This window comes from Protopterus annectens, chromosome 10.part0, assembly GCF_019279795.1.
Source record: "Protopterus annectens isolate FY-2018-M chromosome 10.part0, PAN1.0, whole genome shotgun sequence".
NCBI classification, from domain to species: Eukaryota; Metazoa; Chordata; order Ceratodontiformes; family Protopteridae; genus Protopterus; species Protopterus annectens.
The window spans coordinates 1,761,830,549-1,761,857,209 of NC_056744.1; the positions used below are offsets into that span (position 1 = coordinate 1,761,830,549).

Here is a 26,661-nt window from a genome sequence, read left to right on the forward strand (position 1 = left end):
AACCTATCCCATTTGGCTGCAGATTGCCCTTACCCATCCCATGTGTGATAATTATATATTACCCCTAATGAGAATAACTGGGATCATGCCATAGATAATTCGGGGGGACCCAAGCATGGGATAAAGCATTTAGGAGCTGCCTCTGTCCATTAGTAGTACAGGGGCCAGTCCTGAGTTCAATTTTCTGTCTCCCATCCATGGACATAAGTTGTGCTGGAATACAGACAGGGATGAGCTTTCTTTTACATGGATGTTGAGTCAGTTCCAAAGCAGCAGCAGTATCCTTTACGAGATATATATACCACTACCTCCAAACCATTCTATTAAGGCTATAGAGGAGGTTTAGATCCCTGGACCGAGTATTTCTAATCCCACTTGACTTGCTGATGTGCAGTAAATTCATCGTAATTGAGCCAAAGGATACATTGTATGCTAGAAACAGGTCACATCTTAGCAGTCTATAGGATATTGAGTATAGTGATAGGGCTTTGAGTCATTGTAATTCACTGTATTCTTGGGGTTTACCCACAGTTGGTGTGGTGTGATCATGAGGGTGAAGCCCAAGTGATCAAACAAAGGCAACTTTAAGTAAATCCTGAGATACCCATATACAGGACTGGGTTATTACTATTAAACAATGACATTATTTAATAAAAAAATTGTTTAACTTTTTAAAAAAATGCCTTTGCATAATGGCACTTTAGTGTTCTTACTGATGTACTACAAATGCGTGTGGTAAGGATGCATGCTTGCACAGTACATCAATACAGTGCTAGGGAGCTGCTGTGAAAGAAAACATACCAATATCGGTTTGCCTCTGTGTCTTTTTACCTTTTTTTAATTATGTATTTATTTATTTTTCTTAAATACCAGCATTACTGGAAGCATCAGAGACAGGGCACACATATGAGAAAAGTGGGGGATATTCTACTAAAGTCTGGACAGTTGATAGACGTAAAGTTAAAAAGATCACTTGTAATTACCAGATCTTTACCTTTTAACTTCCAGAGTTTTGCAGAATGTCATGAATTTTTTTCTCATATTTTGCTCTGTCCCTCCTGAAATATCTAAAGGTAGCAGATGCTAATAGCAATAGTCTAACAGAAACTTTGTCCACTCAACAGTAGTTAAGTAACCACACATTTCTTTTTGAATATACTTGATTTACACTGAATGGAGTGTCCAATAGGAGTGCACATTTTGGAATAGTAATGCCCTTCTACTGTATAATTTTGGAATTCATATTGTATGTTTTGCATTCCATATTACTCCTTCTTCAGCTTTTCATAAGGTTATGACTAAAGGTCATTGCTATTTCATCGGGTTACGACTAGTTGTCATTATTACAGCATACACCCAGTTTAGTACTGTTAATGACTTTGCACCTGATTTCTTTGTAATGTGTTGTCTCTAGCCCAAATCATGCTTGAAAATGGTCTTTGGACCAGAGCACTTACACAGTTAACAAATGTGTAAGTCAAATAAATATAGACCATGTTAAATTTTTTTTTTTTTATTTGAAAGCCTCTAGTATTAGATTTAATTTTCTTATTTTATGTAACTGTATCTGTGAAGAAAAAATTTGGTGCGCTGCTGTAACTCTGACTAACAGATATGACATCCATGTTCTTGTGACATCATATACTGTCATATTTTAAGGCTCAAAATGTTGCTTGTAATGATAAACAAAAAGAAAAAGTTGTTACCCCCCTTTGTCATCTTCACAGTACTAGGTAAATGTTTCAACCACAATTCAGCCTCCTTTGACAAAGGAATGGGTCTGATAAGGTTCAGGCTGACAGCTTTCAACCGGTTAGTTGCAGTATTTGTTGTCATGTACCTCAGCATGTTGTGCTTTCAAAATAATGTTTATGACCTCTCCTGTAAGTGGTTGGGAGATCAGCCTAATTCTTTAAATTCTAATCTGTCAAAAGGTGTAGGTTTTACATTATGAAATGTGAAAAGCAAACATCTGAAAAAAAAATCAAGGAAAACAAGTTTATAATGTAGTGTTGAAACATATTCATCATCAGTGAAGCTGCAGATACAAATATTATTTCTGCTAGAATCATTTCACAAGACACCATTTTGCAAGTTGGGAGTGTCAGATGCATTTCTCCAAGCTAGCTAAAAAAAAAAAAAAAAAATTCAGCAAAACATGATAGTCATTGCAAAGGACATTTTAACAGAGCTGATGACTGTACAATTCCCTGAAGAACACTTAATCTCAAAATTAAAAAGAAAAAGTGTGTGTTTTTATTACACCGGTGAATTTTCAATTAACTCTAGTAAACTAATGTCAAATGGACCATGCTTAGAGTGACTAGAACCCTAGTGTGTCATCCAAGAGAAGGCAGAATTTTTCAGAATTCATAAATTATATAGCCATGTAACATTACTTCTGGCTATGCATACATGAACATAAATTACATGATATGAGTTGTTGTGTTGTTTAGTCTTTTTACAAAAAACTTACACCACAAGTTTTATTTTAGATCAGTGTAACAACAGAAATCTGACAACAAAATTGTCAATGAAGTGAAGTCCCAGTTAACACTGGAAAAAATGCATTTTCTCAGCAGTCAGGCCAATATCATAAAATTAGATGCTGCCATAAGGCCCACAGCCTTAAGATAAGTCTTCAAAAGGTTGATCTGGAAAGAGTGTAATGACATATTTGATGTAGGCACAAGGGCTTGTCATGTGCAAAAATGTCTGCAAAATGGATGTATCCCTGAGTACTCTTTGAATTTGAGAATCTGTAACAGACAAAAACTAGTTTTCATGTAATTCACTTAAATCCTAGGGAGAAGAAAGGACTAAGCAGAGAGAGAGACTTCCTCTGCTGAACAGCAATTTGTTGTAATGCAGTAGCAAGAAACTAGCCATCCAAGAATGGGAAATCCTGGATACCTGAAACAACAGACGTCCCTTTGGCAAACCCTCTTTGGGCAAAGGTAAGTCAAAATGGAAGGGTTTAAAAAGTACAGTTTTGTACCTACCATAAATGTAGATGTTCGAAGATCCACATTGCTGCAGTCCTTACATATGGGTAGTCCGCTGTCCTCGGTCGGCCCGAATACCAAAGTATTAGGCTGACGTCGATCATGGGCGCTCAGATCTGACATCAGAGCGTCAGGGTATAAAAGCGCATGACCGACGTCATATCCTCAGTCTTTTCTTGCCCCAGATGTCAGAAGGCCCTAAAAAGGAAGGCCACAGCCCAAAAACAGGATACCTCCCAAAACATGCCCAACAACAACCATCACCCAAACCATATAACCATGCCAAACTACAGAGGGGAAGGAGGGAGGGTAAATTGGACTGCAGCAATGTGGATCTTGAACATCTACATTTATGGTAGGTACAAAACTGTACTATGTTCTTCATCTCACATTGCTGCAGTCCTTACATATGGGTAGAATCCCAAAGCAGAGGTAAAGGGAGGATGGCAAAATCATAAAGCATTAGGGGCTGCTAAAATGCCCTGTAATATTGCAGTGGCAAATCCAGCCCTAGACTTAGAATAAAGAGGAAGGTGGTAATGCTTGGAAAAGTATGTACTGAAATCGAAGTGGCTGCTTCGAAAATATCTTAGCTATCCCCCTTAGAAAGGCAGTAGAAGTGGCAGTAGCTCTAGTGGAATGAGGTCTGATTCCAGCCGGAATCTCCTTACCATGATGGGAATAACAGAAAGAAATACAAAACCCAATCCATTTAGAAATAGTTTGTTTTGAAACAGGTTTTCCCTGAGAACCCAAAGCAAAAGAAACAAACAACTGCTGAGACTGCCTGAACCCCTTGGTTCTGCTCAAATAATAACGTAACTGCCTGTGAATATCCAAAGTATGCAAAATCTTCTCCCCTTTATTTTGGGGTTTGCATAAAAAGTAGGCAAATGAATAGTTTGGTTCAAGGCCACACTAGAAACCACTTTAGGCATAAAGGAAGGATTAGTACGCAAAGATACCCTATCCTTATGAAAAATCAGGAAAGGTTCCACTGCCATAAGGGCCTGTAATTCAGAAACCCTTCTTGCAGAGGTAATGGCCACCAAAAAGCAGTCTTCCATGATAAATACTTTAACTCGGCAGTAGCTGCAGGCTCAAAAGGTTGTAGAGTAAGCTTTTCCAACACAAAATTGAGATCCCAAGCAGGAGTAGGAGCTCTACGTCGGGGTCTTATGTTCTTTGCCCCTCTAAGAAATTGCTTAAACAAAGGATGGGAAAATAAAGGAGGGTCACAGTCATAGTGAGCAGAAATGGCTGCAGCATGAACCTTTATCGAGGAGAAAGACAAACCCTTGTCCAATAACTCAGTAAGATATTGAAGAGAAACACTTAAATTAGGCTTGGAAACATCAAAGTCCTTCGCTTTGCTCCAAAGAAAAAATCTCCTCCATTTATCAGCGTAAACTTTCCTTGTACTAGGCCTTCTGGCCTCCAAAATAACATTCAAAACTTGTTGTGGAAGCTGAGACCCTCCAGGGTCTAAAACAGAATATGCCAGGCTGTGAGATGCAGAGACTGAATCTTGACATTGAGGAAGTGATTGCCCTCCTGAGACAAAAGATGCGGAATCAAAGGCAGAGGCCATGGAGGCTCCCGTACCAAACTCCTCAGTAGTGGGTACCAGTGCTGTCGAGGCCAATCCGGCGCTATCAGAATCATGGATGGCTTGTCTATTCTGGCCTTCAGGAGTACCTTGGGAATGAGAGGCAGAGGTGGAAAGGCATAGACATGAAGATTGCTCCAACTGAATGATAGAGCATCCACCTTCCAAGCTGTGGGATGAAACATTTTTGTGCAAAGCTTTGGCAACTGGCAATTTAGTGGAGAAGCGAACAGATCTATGTCTGGAGTCCCCCATAACACTGTCAACTTTTGAAACACATGAGGATCCAGTTTCCACTCGTGAGGATCCACAATTTGTCTGCTCAACACATCCGCTAAGGAGTTCTGTGCTCCTGGTAGAAACCTTGCCTGAAGATTGAGGTGTAAACTGAGAGCAGTCTCCCACAAAATCACCGCTTGTCTGCAAAGAGGGTACGAATGGGTTCCCCCTTGCTTGTTGATGTACCACATGACAGTAGTGTTGTCTGTTTGAATCAACACCTGTCCTGGGTGAAGTAAATCCTTGAAAGCCATCAATGCAAATTGGACTGCTAACATCTCCTTCAAGTTGATATGCAAATGTTGAAGTCTGACAGGCCACGTGTCTTGCATCCATTTTCCATTGAGGTGTGCTCCCCAAGCCTTGTCCGAGGCATCTGTCGTTAGAATCTGACTCGCCTCTGGTCGGGTCACAGAGAGTCCCTTGTTTAGGTGACATTCCTGAGCCCACCACAAACATTCTTTCTGAATGCAAGGTATTATCTGAATGACAGTGTCTAGATCTTGGCAGTGTTGTGTCCATACATTTTTGAGATACCATTGAAGCTTCCTCATATGCAGTTTGGCATTGGGAAGCACCAGAATACAAGATGCCATGAACCCCAAGGCTTGAAGGACTGTCCTTGCAGTCAGCCTGGACTGTAGAGACATTTGATGGAAATAAAGAGAAAGGCTTCTTTGTTTGTCCGGGGTCAAAAGGCCATCTGGGAAGCTGTATTCAGTCTCACACCCAGAAAGCACATGTCCTGAGAGGGTACTAGACTGGACTTTGTTTCGTTCACAGAATACCCTAGGCATCTTAACACTACCATCACATACTGTAGATGATGCAGAAGTTCGTCTTTGTGTTGTGCAATAATCAGGCAATCGTCCAAATAAGGATAAATCTGTATTCCTCTTAACCTGAAAAAGGCTATCACTAGAGCCAGAACCTTTGTGAACACTCTGGGCGCAGTAGATAAGCCAAAGGGCAATGCAGAGAACTGATAATGTAAATTTCCAGCCCGAAAACGCAGGTACCTCCTGCAACTGGGCCTGATAGGAACATGAAGATAAGCCTCTTTGAGATCCAGAGTTACTATCCAATGATCTTTTCCCAACAGAGGTAAAAGCTGTTGTAACGTCAGCATTTTGAACTTTGGAATGTCCAGATAAGTGTTGAGGATAGATAAATCCAAAATTGGTCTCCACGTGTTCCCTTTCTTTGGTACTAGAAACAGGTGAGAATAAAATCCTAGTCCCACGTCTGACAGAGGAACTGGCTGTATAGCTCCTATTTGAAGAAGTAAAGAAATCTGCTTGTGAGCCTCTATCCTTTGCCGAGGAGGAACATCTGGCATGCCTTTGAAAGGAGGCAATGTATGGAAATAGAACTTGTAGCCTCGGTTTATAATGTCCAATACCCATTTGTCCTGGGTGACTAAAAGCCAGTTTTGCTTGAAGAGTGCTAACTTTCCTCCCAAAGGCGCTGCCAGGAAAGAAGAATCTGGCAGCTGAAAATGCAGGTCATTGGGCCTGTTTACGAAAGGACTGGCCCCTGCCCTCACCTGCAGATTGTGCAGGTGAACTCCAAGTTCTAGGCCTGAAAGTACTGCGAGCTCTGCCCCTGCCACGTCTAGATCTACCCCTAGACTGAGAATCAGAAGAAGGGTAGGTCCACCCCTTAGTAGGCCAATTTCTACTAAACTTTGGAGGTTGCACCTGCAAAAAATCTTTAACAGTCTGCATGGACTTAGCCTTGTCTTCCATTTTTTTCAAAACCAACTCCACAGGGGGACCAAACAAAACTTCAGACTGTAAAGGGGCATCCAGAATTCTAGTTTTAACATGCTCGGACAAATTCTGATCCTTAAGCCAGGCGTGCCTACGAAGAACTGAACCAGTGGCAGCCACCCTAGAAGAGGCCTGTACAGCATCAAAACCACACTGCAAAGAATGCTTACCCACCTGTTCAGAGATATGTACTAAATCCTGCAATTCTTTACACTCTATGCCCTCTGCCAAAGCATCCACTTTAGATTTTAGCTGAGAAAGGAGGAAATTCTGATATTTCAACATATGAAACTGGCAATTTAAAGCCCTCATTGCTAAAGTAGAAGAGGTATACACCTTCTTACCCCATCTATCCAAAGCTCTAGCTTCCTTATCTAGAGGAACCGGATTCTTTACAACAGAAGCTCTAACACCCTTAGGCCCCTGACTAATAGTTTCCGGGTCCGCCCTAGGACTCTTATACAGATATTTATGAGCCTCAGGCACCCTGTAATACCTGTCCGGTTTAACTGGCGCAGGAGGCAAAGAATCTGGATTAAGGGAAGCCTCCGAGAAAACATCTTGAACAACATCCAAAACAGGAGGTATAGCCAAGGGTCTATGCTGTGGTAAAAACAAGAATTCCCTAAGCCTCTTCCGTGAATCAGAGAAATCCTGTCCTTCCCACTTAAAATGCTCCCTCACGGAATGCAGAGTTTCTGAAAATGAAAAATCCTCTGGAGGAGAAGCAGAAGGAGTGGAATCCTCTGCATCAGAATCCGAATAAGGGGAAAATCTTGAATATCTTCAGCAGAAGAGTCTGAGTCATCTGAGGCCTGATCCAAACTTTCCAACTCTGGCTCCACCCTGGGCCTCTTATCAGGAGGGGGTATAGAACCTCTAATTAAAGTAATCAAATCTTCTGCCATTTTAAGCATGTGCTTTTTAGGCACAGACCCTGAAGTACCTGGAGGGACACCAGAGGAAGGCAAAACAGACCTGCCCTTAGAAGAAGCCTTAGAAATAGTAGCAGAAGGCCTAACCACCTTAGGCATAGAAGGGAGAACAGTAACTTGAGAGGCCCCTTCAGCTTGACCTGACTCCTGTGAGGCCACATCCTGCAAAATCAAAGATTCCCCCTGAGACTCAACAGAAACTTCAGCCGGATCCACCTGCTCCACTGTAGTTTCTGCAGGACCGGCGTCCGAAACGGACGAATCAACCTGTCTAGGTTTCAAGGATTTGTCTTTGCGCTTCTTCGTGGAAGCAGGCATCGGAGGATCCGACGGCATATTATAATTACACTGCTTACCAAAGACTAACCTAGCACAATCTAACCTTCTTTTTATAGTGCGCTTATTAAACCTAGCACAAAACCGACACCCGACTACGTCGTGGTCCGGTCCCAAACAAGGAATGCAAAGAGAGTGATAATCCCAATGCGGTATCTGTTTCCCACAAGAAATACAATTATTCACTTTTTCTGACATCCGGAATTAACTGAGGCAAGAAAAAACAAAAATATTCCCCAACGGGGTACTTAGCCCAACTTGGTTTCGGTCTGAAACTCAGAATACGAAAATTTCAGAACGCCGAACGGCACTTGCAACGCTGCTTCTGCATCGGACCATGCGGCAAAAAAGACTGAGGATATGACGTCGGTCATGCGCTTTTATACCCTGACGCTCTGATGTCAGATCTGAGCGCCCATGACCGACGTCAGCCTAATACTTTGGTATTCGGGCCGACCGAGGACAGCGGACTACCCATATGTAAGGACTGCAGCAATGTGAGATGAAGAACATCTAAGTGGCTGCCTCTGACCTTGAAGTATATAAATCTACTTGATTCCTTGGCAGGCTTTATGTGTAGGTAGCCATCCTGGAATTCCAAAGAACGCATCCATTCTCCTTTGGGTAAGCATCAAACTGCATCCTGAGGGAGACAGTCAGGTGAGGAACCAGAGCTGCTGTGATTTCTCCTGTGCCTAACTGCAAAAGCCTGAGTGTTGCTCAGAACCCCAGCCCCTGGATCCTTGACCTTTCTGAGAAAAAGACGGTGGGATTATCTGTAGTCCCTGGTACCCTCCTACTGTTGTTGCTGTGAGCCATAAAGGAACCACTTCAGATGCTGTCTCCCCTGCATCCTGGAAAAGGTGTGCCATGAAAGCTGAAACACAATATCCACAACATCAGATGCTGTCTCCCCTGCATCCTGGAAAAGGTGTGCCATGAAAGCTGAAACACAACATCCACAACATCAGATACTGTCTCCCCTACCACCTGGAAAAGCTGTGCCATGAATGCTGAAACACAACATCCACAACATCAGATGCTGTCTCCCCTGCAACCTGGTAAAGGTATGCCATGAAAGCTAAAACATAACATCCACAGCATCAGATGCTGTCTCCCCTGCAACCTGGTAAAGGTATGCCATGAAAGCTGAAACATAACATCCACAACATTAGATGCTGTCTCCCCTGCAACCTAGTAAATGACTGTTTTCCCCCCACCCCCCAACTAAATATATCAACTTCAAGATCCCACTACAGTGGGAAAAAGGGCAAATTCCCGATGATGGCCAAGTGTTTTTTCCCCTAGGAAAAACTTAGTTGAAATGGACGTTTGTGGGAGTTATATTTTGCTGGTTATCATTTGGTAAAGAGCCATTCGCTGAAGGGGTTTTCGCAGACGTGATATAGACCCTCCTACTGCTGTAACATACTTTTCTATGGCACTTTATGCCAAATGGGCCATAAGGCTTCTAAGGCTAGACAAGGAGTTCTGTGGTTCCTTTTCTACTCTTTCAGTAAACCAGTCAGAAACTCCACATGTTGCAGTTCATCTGACATACCTCTCTGAAACATATACAGGTCATGTAATTAAGTGTCTATATGGACAGGGTGTTGGACACAAATATTCCCATTTCCAAATCTGTCTATGGCTTCAGAATCTTTGCCTGGAGGACAGACAACTGGATTCTGTTAAGCATGTCCCCAAAAAGTCTGCTGATGACATGTTAACATCTGGCTTAGGAAGCTGTGTCTAAATCAAACATCTCCCTAAAAGGGTGCAACTCTTATTCTGCTTGTCAGAACAAGGTGACAATTTTTTCAAGGGTTTATCAAGCTACTCTGGTGGTATTCTGAAGAATATCCATCAAGGAAAAAATCCACCCGGGGGACTATCAGGTAAAATGGAGCACTTTTTTTGCAGTATTCTTTGATAGAAAGAGAATCATGGGGTCAGCCTCCAATTCCCTTCTGCATAATTTAAAGGAACTCCCCAAATATGGGATTATCCTGAGTGTAAAGGAGCAGTTAACTCCTTCTTCATAATCTATATTTTTCTGTTGAAGGATATATTTCTGACTCAGTATACTTAGATTTGTGTAGGCACTTCTCATGCCTTTTAACAGTTGGTTCTGTCTCCCATAAGTCTTCTATCCTCTAGGAGACTCAAGAAATGATTCAGAATCTAAAGTTGAAGAGGGACAGATAGCAAAAGAGCAGCCTGCTAAATGTACTAAAAAGGCATGAACAAAGGGCACAGTACTGTGTTACATAACAGGGATACCTTGGAGGAATCACCTATAGGCCTGATATGGGGAACATACAGGGTAGGCAAGAAAGATATACAGAAGGCTGGTGTTTGGAGTAGCTGATCCTGAAAACAGGCTTTCACTCTCAAGAGAAGGGATAAAGGAAGACTAGATAAAGTAAATAACATATTTATAACATTATGAGGCTTTCTGTTCTTCTCATTTAAATTTGAAAGAACCACTGAAAGAGGTCTGCTAAATGCAAGATTGGAAAGGGGACTCTGGCAACCTGGGAAAGTTTCATCGGCAGACGGAACCTAATGCCTACAGCATTAAGTCCTATTTTTACTGAAGATGGGCTATTTTTTATTAGATCTAAATACACAGCTCTTCTGTTTCCAAACTGCATTGTAAACTTTAGAGATCAATGCCTAAGTATCAGCTGCTTACTTTTCTCTCCCTTCTAATGGCACCCTACCCCCCATGGATATTGTATTTCTCATATTTTCAGCTAGTCAGTTGTGCTCTCAATAATTGTCTTACTCTGTATCAAGGTTAATCTTATAGATAAGGGTTAACATTAACTGGATTTATCTCTGAATCAAAGGGTGGCTGGTAACTTATTTAAGTTGACTGTGGGTGTCGGACTTACCCTCTCCATTTGTCCTCACTACGCTCAAGCTCTCTCCGCTCCCCTACCCTGGCCCCATTTCCCACCCACCCCACTACTGCTAGATTTATAATATCCCAACCACACCTATAGCTCCACCCTCACACCATCTCCACCACTCACATCACATACCCACTGCTCCACCCCATAACATCGCCACCACTCACACTCCCTCAACCAATTACATCACCCCACACTTCTCATTCATTCACATATACTTCATCCATACATTTCATAGTCACACCTCCACCTAGAACCACCTCTCCCTTACATAACCATGGCTATCATGCAACTAGGTCTAATCTACCTTCTCATAATTTTATATAACTCCTCAAGTTATCAGTCTCTCAGTATTACTAACCTTAGTAGCCCAACACAATACTATGTACACACACCTCACATTACAATTATATCTGTCACAACTTTTCAGGAACAATACAACTGATCAATTCAAATCAAAATACATATGCATCCATCCCTACTCCAAAAAAAAAAACACAACACCTTCTCATAGTTATCTCCAAATGCAAGTATCTGTTCTACAGTTTCAATACCAGGCTTACCATAAGTGTGGACATCCACCCCAACCCAAGCCCAAATCCAACCTATCCAACACAAACCACTTCAGTACAATCATCAAAACAGTCTGCCTCCATTTCCCTCATCCCAGGGCAAATAACCAATAATGGCAAAAATAACTATCTCTTAATACTAAATATCAATATTAGAAGCATCAGAAATAAAATACCTGAATTCCAAGCCACAATAGCACAGTACTGTCCAGATATAGTTGCTATAACAGAAACATGGCTAAATAAACACATACCAGACTCAGACGTTCTCCCAGCCAGCTATAACATCATTAGGCAAAAGAGACCCTTTCAAAAAGGAGGTGGAACTGCAATACTGCATAAGTCCAACTTAAATCTACTCAACATCCCCAGCTCCTACCCTCGGACATAGTTCTCTCACAACTCCAACTAAACCACAAAAAAATCCATCAGCATCATTGTTATCTATATCCCACCTGGTAATACACTTGCTAGCCCTGAAGACTTCTTATACTGGTGCTCTACCACATGCTCACAAGAATCCCTCATTCTGGGTGATTTCAACCTAGACTGGTTCACTTGTATATCTGAAACACCAAGTAATCTATTAACTCCATGGCTACCAGCAGCTAGTCCAAACTCCCACTAGATGTGATAAAACTTCTAAAAGGGAATCAATCCTAGACTGGGCCCTAACCAATAACCCCACATTGTACCCCCACACAGGCAGTCTCCCAGATAGCTTAAGCGACCACAACCTAATATACCTTATATGTAACAGAACAAGCCAATGCAAAACCAGGCAGGACAAAAAATCTTATTATACTACCCTGCAAACTAAACATCAACACAATCCCCAAAAATTCTGGAAAAATGTTAAACAGTTGCTAAAACCCACCCAAACAGCTACCCCTAATACTAAATTTCCCATTGAAACACAATTCAACTCCCACTCAGTGAACTCAATTCTATCCCTAGTATCACAGAACAATTCCAACCTCACTATCCCTCACACCAAAAATAATACAGATACATGCTTTACCCTCAAAACAGTGCCCACCAGCTCTATCAAAAGGATGCTCTCCAAACTAAAAACCACGGCAACTGCAGCTGACCTACTCCCTAGCTACTTCTTAAAAGTCACAGCAGATGCCATTGCACTCCCAATCTCCATTCTCATAAATAGATCTATTACTGAAAACTACATTCCCAAACTCTGGAAAATATCTCATGTTACTCTCATACATAAAGGGGGAACTTCCACTGAACTTAATAACTATAGACCCATTGCAATACTCTTCCCCCCTGGCCAAAATGTTCGAAATACATTTACACCCAAGTGCTAAAACACCTCCCAGACAGTAACATCCTGTCCCCTACTCAACATGGTTTCAGACCCAATCATAGCACCACTACAGCCCTCCTCTGCTTCACTAACACAATAAATCAACTCAAAAATAAAGGCCTGCAAGTGTCAACTCTCTTTTTGGATATGTCCACAGCATTTGACACAGTATCCCACCAAATCCTACTAAATAAATTAAACCAATATAACCTATCAAAGGCCACACTAACCTGGTCCCATATCTATTTAACTGACAGGTACCAGGCTGTGAAATGGGAAAATTCTCTCTCACCTCTGTTACCCATAACTACAGGAGTCCCACAGAGGTCTATCTTAGGGCCACTAATTTTCACTATTTTCACAAACAACCTCCATACCTCCACACAGCATGCATCTATCATCCAGTATGCAGATGATACTACCTTAATATGTGCTGCACAAAGTATTTTCACCCTCCAGCATTCTCTGATGTAGAAAATTACCTTACCAAAGCCCAACTGATACTCAATCCTAAGAAAACACAGCTTGATTATAACTAGCTCTAACAAAAACTTCAACAGCAGTCAGTTCACCATCTACTCTACAAACTCTACTCCAATCACTCCAGTAGCACATGCTAAGCTACTAGGAATAACCACAGACTGCCACCTAAAATTTGATACTCATCTCAACATGACTATAAAAAAGTACATGCCAGACTGGGATCGCTCTACTGCATTAAACCATTTCTCACCAACAATACTAGAGCTACCATTGCTGGCTTGAGCTGCCAAACCTACTATCTTATAATCAACTCTGTCTCTGTCATTCTATCCATTACTTCTCCAATAAGTGTCATGCCCTCAAAAACCTAGTACAGCAGCATTCAGCCACAAGGCCTCTTCGTTCATCAAGGAAACTAGTACTAGAAGTCACCAACAGCAATAATAGCTTTGGAGACTCACTTTATAGTAATACAGTGGCCAAAAATGGAACACCCTCTCCATTAGCATACAAAACACATCCTCTAAAGCCTCCTTTAAAAATCTCATCAGGGAACATCTGAAACAAAGTTGGCTGTGCTATGACTGCTCCCCAGGCTAGATCAATCTGACAAGGAACAGGCTATGCTATGACTGCTCCCCAGGCTAGAGCAATCAGACAAGGCACATATCCTATGCCCATTTTACTCTATTAAATTTCCACTCACACTCACATATACTGACCCCATCAAGTAATATATAATTTACCACTATTAAACCAAGACATTAGTACTACCACTGTTTTAATACAAATGGTTATTCATGAAACTATGTAATGATTTACATTACTAATAAAGTTTTACTTTCCTCTAATAGGCTATATTCATACTACTGCAAAAAATAATCTAATGTACTATGTATATACTGGTTTGTATTTCAAACCTTAACCGGATACCATGGAATTAATTTAATTATTCTTATTATTTAATTTTTTTCATACCCTGTATTGTGTTGTCTTCTTACCACTATAAACATATGTCTATTGTAAATATGTATATACTATATTGCTGTTTAAACATCTAAATGTTATCTGTAATTATCTTTCTTGTGGAGCTTTTCTCCCTGTGCCTCTGCTGAAAAAGGGCTTTGGCCCATTCAGACCCCCCCCCCCCGGGTTAACAAATCTAAAATAAATAAACAAATAAATAAATAAATTACCTAAATCCCTCCCAAAAAAAAGAACAGAAGGTGTAATCATTACCCCTCCCAAGAACCAGAACAGAGGGTGTAATCATTACCTATATCCCAAGAACCAGAACAGAACGTGTAATCATTACCTAAATCCATCCCAACAACCACAACACAAGGTGTAATCACTATCTAAATCCCTTCCAAGAACCAGAACAGAAGGTGTAATCATTACCTAAATCCATCCCAACAACCACAACACAAGGTGTAATCACTATCTAAATCCCTTCCAAGAACCAGAACAGAAGGCGTAATCATTACCTAAATCCATCCCAACAACCACAACACAAGGTGTAATCACTATCTAAATCCCTTCCAAGAACCAGAACAGAAGGTGTAATCATTACCTAAATCCATCCCAACAACCACAACACAAGGTGTAATCACTATCTAAATCCCTTCCAAGAACCAGAACAGAAGGTGTAATCATTACCTAAATCCATCCCAACAACCACAACACAAGGTGTAATCACTATCTAAATCCCTTCCAAGAACCAGAACAGAAGGTGTAATCATTACCTAAATCCATCCCAACAACCAGAACTGAAAGTGCATTCATTACCTAAATCCATCCCAAGAACCAGAACTGAACATGTATTCATTACCTAAATCCATCCCAACAACCAGAACTGAAGATGCATTCATTACCTAAATCCATCCCAACAACCAGAACTGAACATGTATTCATTACCTAAATCCATCCCAAGAACCAGAACTGAACATGTATTCATTACCCAAATCCATCCCAAGAACCAGAACTGAAGGTGTATTCATTACCTAAATCCACCCCAACAACCAGAAATGAACATGTATTCATTACCTAAATCCACCCCAACAACCAGAAATGAACATGTAATCATTATCTAAATCCATCCCAACAACCAGAACAGAAGGTGTAATCGTTACCTAAATCTTTGTCTATAGCAGTTAGGAGTGACTCCGCTCCAGAAATATTTGAAAACTTGCTCTTCCTCCTTATCATCTGAGCAAGAACAGTGGGAAACTCTATTTACTTTTAGAACTCCTGAACTAGAGAGTTTGGGGAGTGATGAAGCAATTGAATCCTCAATGGTCCAAATGACTACTTATGTAGTAGTAAACCTTTGAACTCCTTGTAACAAAATGTTGGCACTTGACTGGGTGTTTTCCACAAACATCTATTTCCTGGACATCTTTACCATAGCAGTACAGAATTTTTTTAAGGCAGTGGGAAAGACAAGGTTCCAAATCCATATACTTGCTAGAAGGCTGAAACAAGATTGTCCTAGCATGGATGTCAAACCAGTAATGTTCCTGATGTGAAAAGGCCTCTTTAAAAACAAAGTTAGCCCATCTTGTGACATTTTACCACCATTTTGAATAGCGAAGCAGTCTGCTCAGATTCTGCTGTTCTAGCAGTGGAGTGATAGGACAAGCAGAGGGCTTCAAGAACCTAATGTACTGAAGAGTGGGAGAAACAGTCTCTGAATTAGCTACCGAAGGATGAATAACCCTATTCAATGTATCAGGCTTGGGCCTCTAAGCCAACATTATCTGCCCCTGTGGGGTACCAGTAGAACCCACCATCTCATATATATTTGTCTCAAATTCTCTCCACATTTCTTTTTATATTTAGGAGGCAGATAAGCAGAGAAGACATAGAAAGAGTTGAAGAGGTGGTTATTAAAGTCAGTATTTAATATGCTCGACAAAAGCTTGTTCACATTTCAACCACTCTTAGCTAAAGACTTACTGTTAAATGTGGCACAGTGCCTAGAGTTAGAAGAAGCATGCCCTTGCTGCAGATAAAATAAACAGTTAAAAAAGCTAGTCCTTTGGGATGTTCGATATCCAGAAGAATACTTGCTTATTGATTTCCTTGGGGACATTGTGAGAAGAAAACAACTCACTAAGAAAATTTTAGCAAATACTTAAAACTAGTATTGATTCACAGAGTGATGTATCTATTTTTCTTCAGAAAGACAACTGCATGTATCTAGGCATGGATAAATAGACCAACAAAATGCATGGAGCTAGGAAATTGACCACTCACTTCTGCAACAACAACAAAAAAAACTAGCCGGCTGCATGGCGGTTTTCTCTTTATAGCTAAGCTTTTTCTAACGGCGGTAGAACAGTACTAGTAACAGCCATGGTCCTCCCATAAACAATTCTGACTCCTGAAAAGGTCAGGCCCAAGGTCTGACATCCGTCTCTATTATAATCCAAACATATTATGAATTGTGAATTCCTACAGACGTTTTTAATGAACACACACACACACACACACACACACACACACACACACACACACACACACACACAAACATACATACAAAATTAATCTTTTATGCGTACATGTATTGAGTTGTGTATACATTGAGTATATGTTTATGTGTGTGTGTGTGTGTGTGTGTGTGTGTGTTCCAAAATAAAAAAACTAGCTGAGAAATGGAGTCTACATTTTTCACTTTACGTCTTATTTGAACTCTAATTTTGCCAATCATATTGGAGGGTCCTACAAGTCATTTAACCCCACTGTTGAGGCCTAGATTCTATTTTAATTTATTTAGTCATTTGTTAATCAGGTAAGGCTCTCCCTAGGTAGATATGCTCCTTCTCTAAGGTTATACAGTGATTTTCTCAGAGTTGTCATGTACAGATGCAGAGAATGAAGGATTCAGAAACAGGGAAGCAGGATACAGGTTTAGTACATCATATGCTTAACACTCTGTAATGCACCACCAGACTGCACAAATTGATTCTGGCAGGGCCCAATATATCTGCCAGCCCTGCTACAGACTATCAGTTCGACTGGGTCCCATACATCTGTCACCCCTGCTGTAGTCCTTCAGTTCTAATGAGCCCCATGCATTTGCCATACCCACTGCAGACCCTCATTTCTGCCAGGCTCCATACATCTATCAGTCCTGCTACAGACCCACCAACTTTCCTGACATATATTCTGTCAGAGACCCACTGATTTGTCATTTATAGCCCTGAAACTGTTTTAATTCTCATTGGGTCACTTGATTCTTTGAATTTTATTTCAGGAACTTAAACTATAAAGTCAGCCATCTCTGTATATCATATTTTCCTTTATTCCTAAGATCAATATAAGGAAAAAAATGAAGTGTCCCTTCAAATTCACTTTCTAGGATTGTCAGACTCTTTTGCTTAATACCCCCTTCCCATTTTTATTCATCTCACCAGTAGTATTTAAAAATTAATTTTGTCATTTGTTAAAACAGTAAACATGTATCCAGATGTATCAAACATTATTAAAATGATAAAAAATAAAAATTAACAAGCAGAGGAATGTGTCTAGTTCCAATATCACCACCAGGAGTGTTGAGGAAAAAATAAAAAATAAAAAAACAGAGAAACTAGTGGTCTTAAAACTTTGTTCATGAGCTCAGTCTCAATAATTTCCAACAATTTCCAAAAATCATGAAACCCATGTAGTGTTCCAAAGCAACAAGCCTTTACTCGTCACAGAGAAGTGATCCTCAGTAACAAAAAATCAGAACTATTTTAACAATGTTAAACATATCAGCTTTTATATACTTAGAAGTAGGTGTGGAAAATATACATATTGTTTAATTTTAAAGCAGCCTATATAATAATATAAACAGGGCTGTTAAAGTGCTTTTAATAACAGCAAATACCCACCCCACACACTACTACTGATTAGATCACACTAAATCCTAAAATTAAGGATAACACTACCTATTTGCAACCCGTAGTCCAAGATCATGTATTAAGAAAAGCATAACATATGCATAAAAAGATATACGTAAAAAGACTTTTTACTATAATCACTTTCAGCTAACTAATGCAATAAATCCTTCATCAGGACTGTGACAAGAACTAAAATCAAGAAAAAACATATAGCTATCTAACCGTAAACATAATCAAACTAAATCACTAAAATATAAAAATACATCTGTCTAATAATATCTAGTAAATATCCATTCATGTGTATTAGTGTGCATAAAAACTAACTTATTAACAGCTCAGAAAAAAACGTCAGTGCTTTGCAAGAAAAAAAATGTCATGACAGTTTTCATGTTTACAGCCCCAAAAACATGTTTATACAATGAAAACTAGTAGAAAAAAACCCACAAAAAATACAGAAAACAGTGGATGAAGTAAACTAGTAGGCATTGTTGTAGAATAGTACCCCTTGGGTCGGACTGCCAGTAAGTCGGTGTGGCTTATGTGATTGATATGCCAAATGGCCCTGATGTCATATGCAAATACTGCATGATTGACTGCCATGCAGATTTGACAGTGACATCATGCATACATTGGTTGTTGATTGATAACGTATAGAAATCCCCCCTGTACATGTGATTTGTGAATGTTCCTGAGACAGAATTAAATGCTGCAGGTGGTAAGACATTTCCCTTTGCCTTAGGGCAATGAATCTTAAATGTGTAACAACTTCAATGTGCAATATTGTGGAACATTTTGTTGTAGCTATGCAAGGCATACTTCTCAGCTATACCTCATTACAAGGTACAGCTTTAGTTTTTGAGTCTCAAAAACTCCATATACAAACAAGTCAATGCATCAGGTTTGCCACGTGTTGAACGATCGGATTGAAAATGTCAGTGCATATCATACCTTAATAAAGTGACTGCGACTCATAGCTCAACCACCCCCAATTTTGCAAAACTATCTTTATTTCCCCTTAATGTTCTGCCCCCCCTTTTGGAAAATGCTTTATTTTCTAGCAAATTAGAGGATTAGTCAGTCAATAACTCTAGAAATTACATGTTTACACCATTGTTCAGAAAACCAAAGGCTAATGCAATTGCTAAGCATTAAGTGAACTACAATAATTAAATCTTGTTCCTGATGTTTGGCCTTTGTACATGATTCTTGAGGAAAGAATTGGAGGACTACATTGCAATTATCAGTTTGTTAACACGGGGGAGGGAGCAAACTGTGCATGTTTCCTGTGTACAAATGGCCATTTTAGTTTACACTATACTGCTGTGTTGCATGATAACACTTTACATACTTAAATTTTATATATATATATATATATATATATATATATATATATATATATATATATATCGATTTCATACTCATGCATGCAGCGATTTATTTCACAAGCTTCAGGACACGGATATTTTTTCCATCAATACTGACATACCCCTTCATGACTGTTAATCATCAGACTGCCCAAAGATGTGCAAACTTAAGCAGAGTTACTAGAAAATGGACTGGTTTCCAACCGTTTCATTTTAAATAAATATTTTATGGTAGTATACTTACTACTTAAATAAATAGCATACATTTTACTTTGCTGCTTCTTAGTTCCCCCACGAGCGAATGTGCCGAATTCCCAATGAATATTCATCATGCTGGTGAAGACATCACCATGAATATTCATTCAAGATTTGCACAGATCACCTGGTATTGAGTGGTGGGTGGAGTTTAGGAGGGACTTGCTACTGCGCATCCGAGAGAGTACTGTTGTACAACAACGTCAACTAGTAACCTATAAAAGTGTACAGGTCTGTGTATGAGTATGCATGCGCATCCACCAGTATGGTAAATGGGGGAATAATACCAATACTTCATGGTAATACTCAATGGTAATAGTGGCATAAAAAAATGTGTGTTTGAGTTTACCCTTTAAATCTCTGGTATGATGCAAAAAATTTAATCAAAGCAAATTTGAGGTTAAAGTAATTAAACTTTTATATATATATATATATATATATATATATATATATATATATATATACACACACACACACACACATTCTACACATCAGTTTTATTATTTATTTATTTTATTTTACATTTGTTTACCGGGATCGTCCAACTGGGACAGTGACCATTTTCAGCGGATGCCTGGGGAGAAAAGCTCCATTCTAAGCTTTACATACAAAGTATCACAATAAGTAATAGAAATTATAAACAAAATTGACAAAAAAAATGAGTGTTAACATATTTACAGGATAAAAATGTAAAAATAAAAATATATACTTAGTATCAAACAGAACAAGGCTTTAAACACTTGAATATAGACAAATGTTGTTTGTCTTTTTGGCTTTTCCCGGTTAGGGGTCGCCACAGCAGAACTCCAGTCCACTAATGATTGGCAGTCACTTTTTATGGTGCCGAGTTGCCAGCCCAACGCCCAACCTTCAGCGAAGGTATGCCCATTCACACATGTCTTTTGGAGGCCACTCAACCGCAGGGAGGACATGCAGACTCCACACAGAAGGCACTCCAGCCGAGAATCGAACAGGAGAACCTCTTGCTATGAGGCAACAACACTACCGCTGTACCACCGCGGCTATAGTCACTTGAATATAGACAAATATATGGTTGAATTTATATATGTGGCAGAACATAACATTAGTTAGGAAATTAAGCAGGGCGAATCACTTAGGCAAAGTAGTGCATAGTTAGTAATACTTCCATGGTGAGAGTTGCAGCTAGGAATGTAACTACTTACAGAGAAGTTGTAGAAGGGATATGTTAACAGAGTTAGCACGTACAGCCAAATTGTATAAGTAATGCTAAATTAAAAATTATTTAAATATTTTAATACATAAAAATATTCCTCAAAAAATTGCCTAAAAAACCTTTACAGATTGTGTGGCAGCTTACGTAAATTCAACACACTCTCAGAGTAATAGTAGTTAAGTCCTGGTTTTCTGCTTGCATTTAATTTCAACTGCCAGCATAGTTTTTTTCTTTACCATACCACTGATGTCCCCTTCAAGCTTATCCATCTCTACACAGTTCAGAATTATAAATTTAAAACCAGAATGTCTAGGGTGTTCTAATAAATGTTTGGATAAGGCATTCCTCTGGCATTTACATATGTTGTCAGAAGGGTGACATGAGCTCCTCCTTTTCAGTTTATTCATAGTCTTATCCACATAAAATACAGGGAGTCATTACACATGGCCCTATTTAAAACTTTTCAGCATTGCAGTTACCACCTGCTGAAGATTTCACCATCTTTTTAAGATATGGGCATTCAAATGAGTCGCACTCCATCACGTACTCACAGAAAGTGCAGTTCGGTGGCCACAGATTTTAGTGCTCATGCCATCCTGGGGTTCCTTATTTTCTTTTCCATGTAGCTACGTACACTTCTGCTCTTGTTATATACAAACGTACGGGGATCTCCTAAACCCCTTACAAGCTGCTGATTGTCAGTCGGGATAGCCCAGTTCTCCTTAATAATGGCTTTAATTGTACTGAAACCCAGTTTTAAGTTAGTATGCGTCTGTCCTTACTTTTCCTTTCTTTTGGGTTAGGGTGTCCTTGCTGTATAATTCTACCAAAAGGTCTAATCCACACAGAGTCACTCTTAATTTATAATCGTTAATGGGATCCAGGATCATATGTAACATCCACCCATCCATCCTCAGGCCCTTTTTCTCATTTTGCATATGAGGTCCGGGTGTCACTTCAACAATGACAATCATCTTGAGCTAAGGTTTACACCACTGGGTGACTAGCCCTGCTGCGGTAGTTCATCCATACCACTCACTTGCACACACATTCACACCTACGGGCGATTTAGAGTGTCTAGTTCACCTATTGCATGTCTTTGGAATGTGGGAGGAAACTGGAGCACCCAGAGGAAACCCACACAACTGCTGGAAGGACATGCAGACTCCACACAGAAAGCACCAGCTGGGAATTGAACCGTAGAACCTTTTGCTTTGAGGTGACAATGCTATCTGCTGCACCTAATATGTTTGCTTATCCTCTGGTGAAAAAATCATTTTCAACATCATTCATATTTTTGAGAAAACGGGCTAAATGTATGGTAATGCGTGCTAATCTGTAGCTATGTGATTTTATTTCTTTGTGATTAGTGTTTACTAGATGCATACCATCTCTGTGGAGTAAGTAGTTCACTCGTGTTGGTTTCCTGTACAAATTACTAATTAAATTTCCTCTGTCTTTATCAATACTGACAGGCATATCAAGAAACTGCAGTGACTCCGAGCTGATGGAAGTGTTAAATTTCAGGAAGAAGGTGCAGTTATTGATGTAATGGATACACTCAGTGAGTTTAGATTTCTCACCTTGCCAGACTATGAATACATTGTCAAGAAAAAAAAGGTAGCTGGTCATAAAACTCCGGTATTCACTTTGCAGTACAAATTCCTCCTCCCACTTGCCTAAGGCTAGATTGGCCAGGCTAAGGGCCATATCCGCACCCATGGCTATCCCCCTCATCTGTTTGTAATTGAAACTGAAAACATTTTAACTCAACACCAAGTTTATAAGCTTTCCCAAGTGTTCAGTTTGCCCTTGTGTAGCATTGTTATTTCTGCTATAAGCCTCTGTAGCTGCTTCAGTACAGTACATGTATGGTAATATAGTGTATAGGGCTTTAACATCAATAGTTACCAAAATGCTTTGTTCATTCTCATACACTTCTTTTATTTTTCTTAAAAAAAATCATTAAAATCAATATGGTAATGAGATAACTTCAGAGAGGCATGAAATGGCTTAATGGGGAAAAGTTTTACGTAGTGAAAGTGAAATGACTCATGATGTTGTTGTAACCAGGATGGATCACTGAAAAGTCAGATAAACAAACAGCATGCTGTCCCTGGGCAGAGACACAGTGTGCATCTCATGGACACAGTCTGTCTCTCAGGTTATTGATTTAAGAGCTCAGTGAGCACTATCCCATGTCATTCAAATCCTCTATACAAAATGTTCTGCCACTTTACTGCACCTTTTTTTATTTCAGCGAACAGTTATTACAGTCAAAAATCATATTTTCCAATGAGATAACATTTGTGTGGAAAAACTAATGATCCATGGCTCCTAAGATAACCTCTCCCAAGCAATCTGAGTTTTCACCTGTAAGAAGACAATTACAACTGCAGTCTAAAGCTCCCCTCTTCTGCAACAGAAGCGACATTTATCCACAGGTAACCTCAGAACACTTTTTAAAACTAGGCTGCCTAGCCTGCTGTAAGCTATCCCCCGACAAATTGTTGTGGCATTCACAAAGAAGAATGACTTACTCTTTGGAATAGGTAGTAACAGTTAATGACTGGACAGACAGTAAGTGTAACACAGCTAATTTAAACAAAACTGAATCATCCATCCAGACTTTCATTCATACACACACACACCCTGTTTACATTTATTTATGTATTAATTTCACATACCTGCCATCCCAGAGATGTAATTAAAAAAAAAGAAACAGTTGCTGAAGATCTCTCACGGTGTGCAGTTTAACTCTTTGGTTATTTCCCGTTTTTTTCCATACAGTTCTTAAAGTTTACTATCTGTCCTGCAGAGAATTACAAACAGGAATCTCACACTGCTCTCAGATTTGTGTGTTGTGGTGAGTCTGTTTAGGGCTACAGTGAAACCAGTTGTGATATGCAGCTTCCACTGTATGGTATGTTGCCACACCAGTCTGACTGACGTGTTGTCTATTACACAGTCATCTTAGCCGGCATGTAGCATTCATTCTCAGCTGATTCATTTCTCTCTTTCTCTCTGTCTCTAGTCTCTCTCTCTTTTCTCTCTCTGTCTCTTCCTTTTGAGGCACATATACTCTGCTGTCTGCTGTCAAATCTACTTTCTGCTAAAGACCATCCTCTCCGAGGGTGACAGTAAAGCAAATCCTTTCTTCAGTGAATTCCTGGTTAACACATGTTAAACAAATAAATAAAATGATTTCAGCAGTACAGGCGCTTGCCAGCTCATGATAAGATGAATGTTTAGATCACTGAAACATTTAAAGGGACAGACTCACTGTTATTTTTAGTGTTCCACATCTACTGGCATTTTCCACATTTTATGGTCTTCTTTTTTCCTGCACACACTGTTAAGCAGGAGAGAGACAGAATAAACTGGAAAGCGAGAATCATTTGGTTCACTCTGTTCTTTGCATAACCATATTTAACAAAAATAAACTGCTTTTACTTAATTCATATCTTATTTACATCTTCTGCCAGTCAGAAGAACAGTTTTACACTTCACTCTAATCTTGAATTTGTTTATTATTTTCATAACGGCCTCTTTTGGTATTGGCACATTTCATGTATCCACAAGTGTGTTGTTGTGTTTGTCTCACTATGTCTGCCTCTTTCTATGTAGAAATTTGTTTTATATTCCTTCTTAAATTTCTAATCAAGTTTCAGTTCATATATCTCTTGTTTTATTAATTTTATTTCTCTGAAAAGTTTCCTCTAAGAATAATTAAAACTTAGATCATAACTTGCTGTGCTGAATACATTTCTGTCTTACCCCATGTGATATCTGAGCGCTGGATTTATTCTTACCTATTAATATTCCTCCATGAATGTGATCTCGATGACAAAATATTCAGGGTATGTGCTTGCCACTGTTCTGTAGAGCAGAATAGCTTCCTTATTTTTATTCATTTAACTTACATGAGCCAAATGCCTCATTTTGGTGGCAATTTCAGAACACTGCCATGATTAAGTGACTTGTTCAGTGCTGCAAAGTATAGCAATGGAAACCAAAGGAATCAAACACAGATCTACAGGCTCTAAATCTTGCCATGCTAAGTTTTCATTACTGCTTATCTTCCTATCTCTCTATACAGTCTGACATTCCTCTAACCTTTAGCCCTACCATCTCAAAATCCCTTCCATCATTTATTAACAATAGCATTTAAGTCTCTGCATTATACTTCCCATGAGTTATTTCCCATGCACAAAACTTTCTGCTTCTTCATACTAAATCTGAGTTGCCCTGTCTTTGTTCAGCTTTTGAACCTTCCCAAATCCCTTACACTGTTAGCTTCATCATCTGCACTATTTCAGCCCTTTATGTCATCAGTAAAACCTCTAAGATGTTACTTATAGAAACATTAAAGAAGACAGAGGACCAAGAGTGTTGTTTTAGCTGTATCCCTTCTTGGCAAAATTCAGCAGCAACGAGGTGCCATAATTATAGTCAGCATTGCTTGATTCCAGATATAGAAACACAAATAACAACCCCCCCCCCCCCCCCACCCAGATGAAGTGACTTCTAAAACTGACACGTCTTAATTACCAAATTAGCTGGAAATGTTGATAAGTAGCAGACCTCTAGCTCTGCCACTGTGTGCGCTGTTGAGGTGCTGAGTGACTGGGATTGTTGTGACACACCAGGGTCTCAAGTTTTACCCAAAACAAAACACACAAAGAGCAGAAGATTGTAAGACAGGCTTCAAATTTGTAATAGGAAAGTAAGGGGGGCGTTATTTAATACATGAGTCTTGTTGGCTTCAGGCACCATTGAGCTTGCTTCTGATTACAACTTATGGCAGTAAACACAATATGTCACTATTTTCACTCCTTAGAACAGTTACTGTAATAAAATGTTAAGTTAATACCCGTGACCATATGTCAGATGTATAAAAAGGGCTACATTTAGTACATACAGCCTGACAGACCATAAAAAAGTACCTTTCTTGTCATGATACCGCAGAATTACAGACATTTTCAGGGCTTCTCCAAAAACACGTTAAAGCACAAAAGGCAGTGTGGGTTTGAGTCCCACATTCTCCACTTGCAAACTGTATGACTCTGAGTAAGTCACACCATCAAACTGTGTTCTTGGGTGTGCTCACCTGTTAATACATAAACTACCAATTAAACAGCTTAGACCATGGTGTATTATAGTGCCTTGAGAGATGAATGGAAAGTAAATTAAATTTCAGACTCTTCCGCTATGAGGGGAAGAGTTCAGTGGAGAGACAGAAAGAGGGAGAAAAAAGAGGAGGAGTGGATGGACACCCTATGCTTGGCTGCAGAAAACAGTGGAAGTGTTTGGAAAATGCATTTGATGATGAAATAAGGCAAGCCAAAACATGCAAAAAAAGAAGGTCATTTGTTTTGTTCAACAACACAGTACTCTCCCTGTTGTCGTAACAGTCTCAAAATTGTTATGACAAGTATGCAGAACTAATAACAAGAGAGATGAAAGACTAACTGAAAGTCAACAGTGACCACCTCAACAACAAATATCATTGTCAGAAGGCTTTTCCCATATAAACGCACATAGGTCCGCCTTGTTTAAGATCCAGCCTTGTTCTTCCTGTCTGCAAGAAAGAGCAAGCATGTGTCACAGATTTCAGCTGATAGTTAACCGATAATAAGAAGGAAAATGTGAAGCCAGCTGTGAATGTAAAGGTAAGGTCTGTGACAAGATCACAGAGTGATGAAGCCTTAGAAATAATAAGTGAAAT

General features: G+C 39.6%; 1 protein-coding gene across 3 annotated transcripts in view; it reads right to left on the reverse strand.

Moving 5' to 3' along the window:
- Positions 1–26,661, reverse strand: part of LOC122813994 — a 256,454-nt gene that overhangs the window by 104,369 nt on the left and 125,424 nt on the right. The window contains exon 1 of one of the 3 annotated variants that reach the window (XM_044086570.1): positions 23,621–24,130. The exons of the other annotated variants lie outside the window; for them this stretch is intronic. Within the exon in view, the coding sequence (XP_043942505.1) occupies positions 23,621–23,627 (7 nt within the window). The 5' untranslated portion in view covers positions 23,628–24,130. Of the gene's footprint in view, positions 1–23,620; positions 24,131–26,661 lie in introns of those variants that run through there. 3 annotated transcript variants of the gene reach the window in all.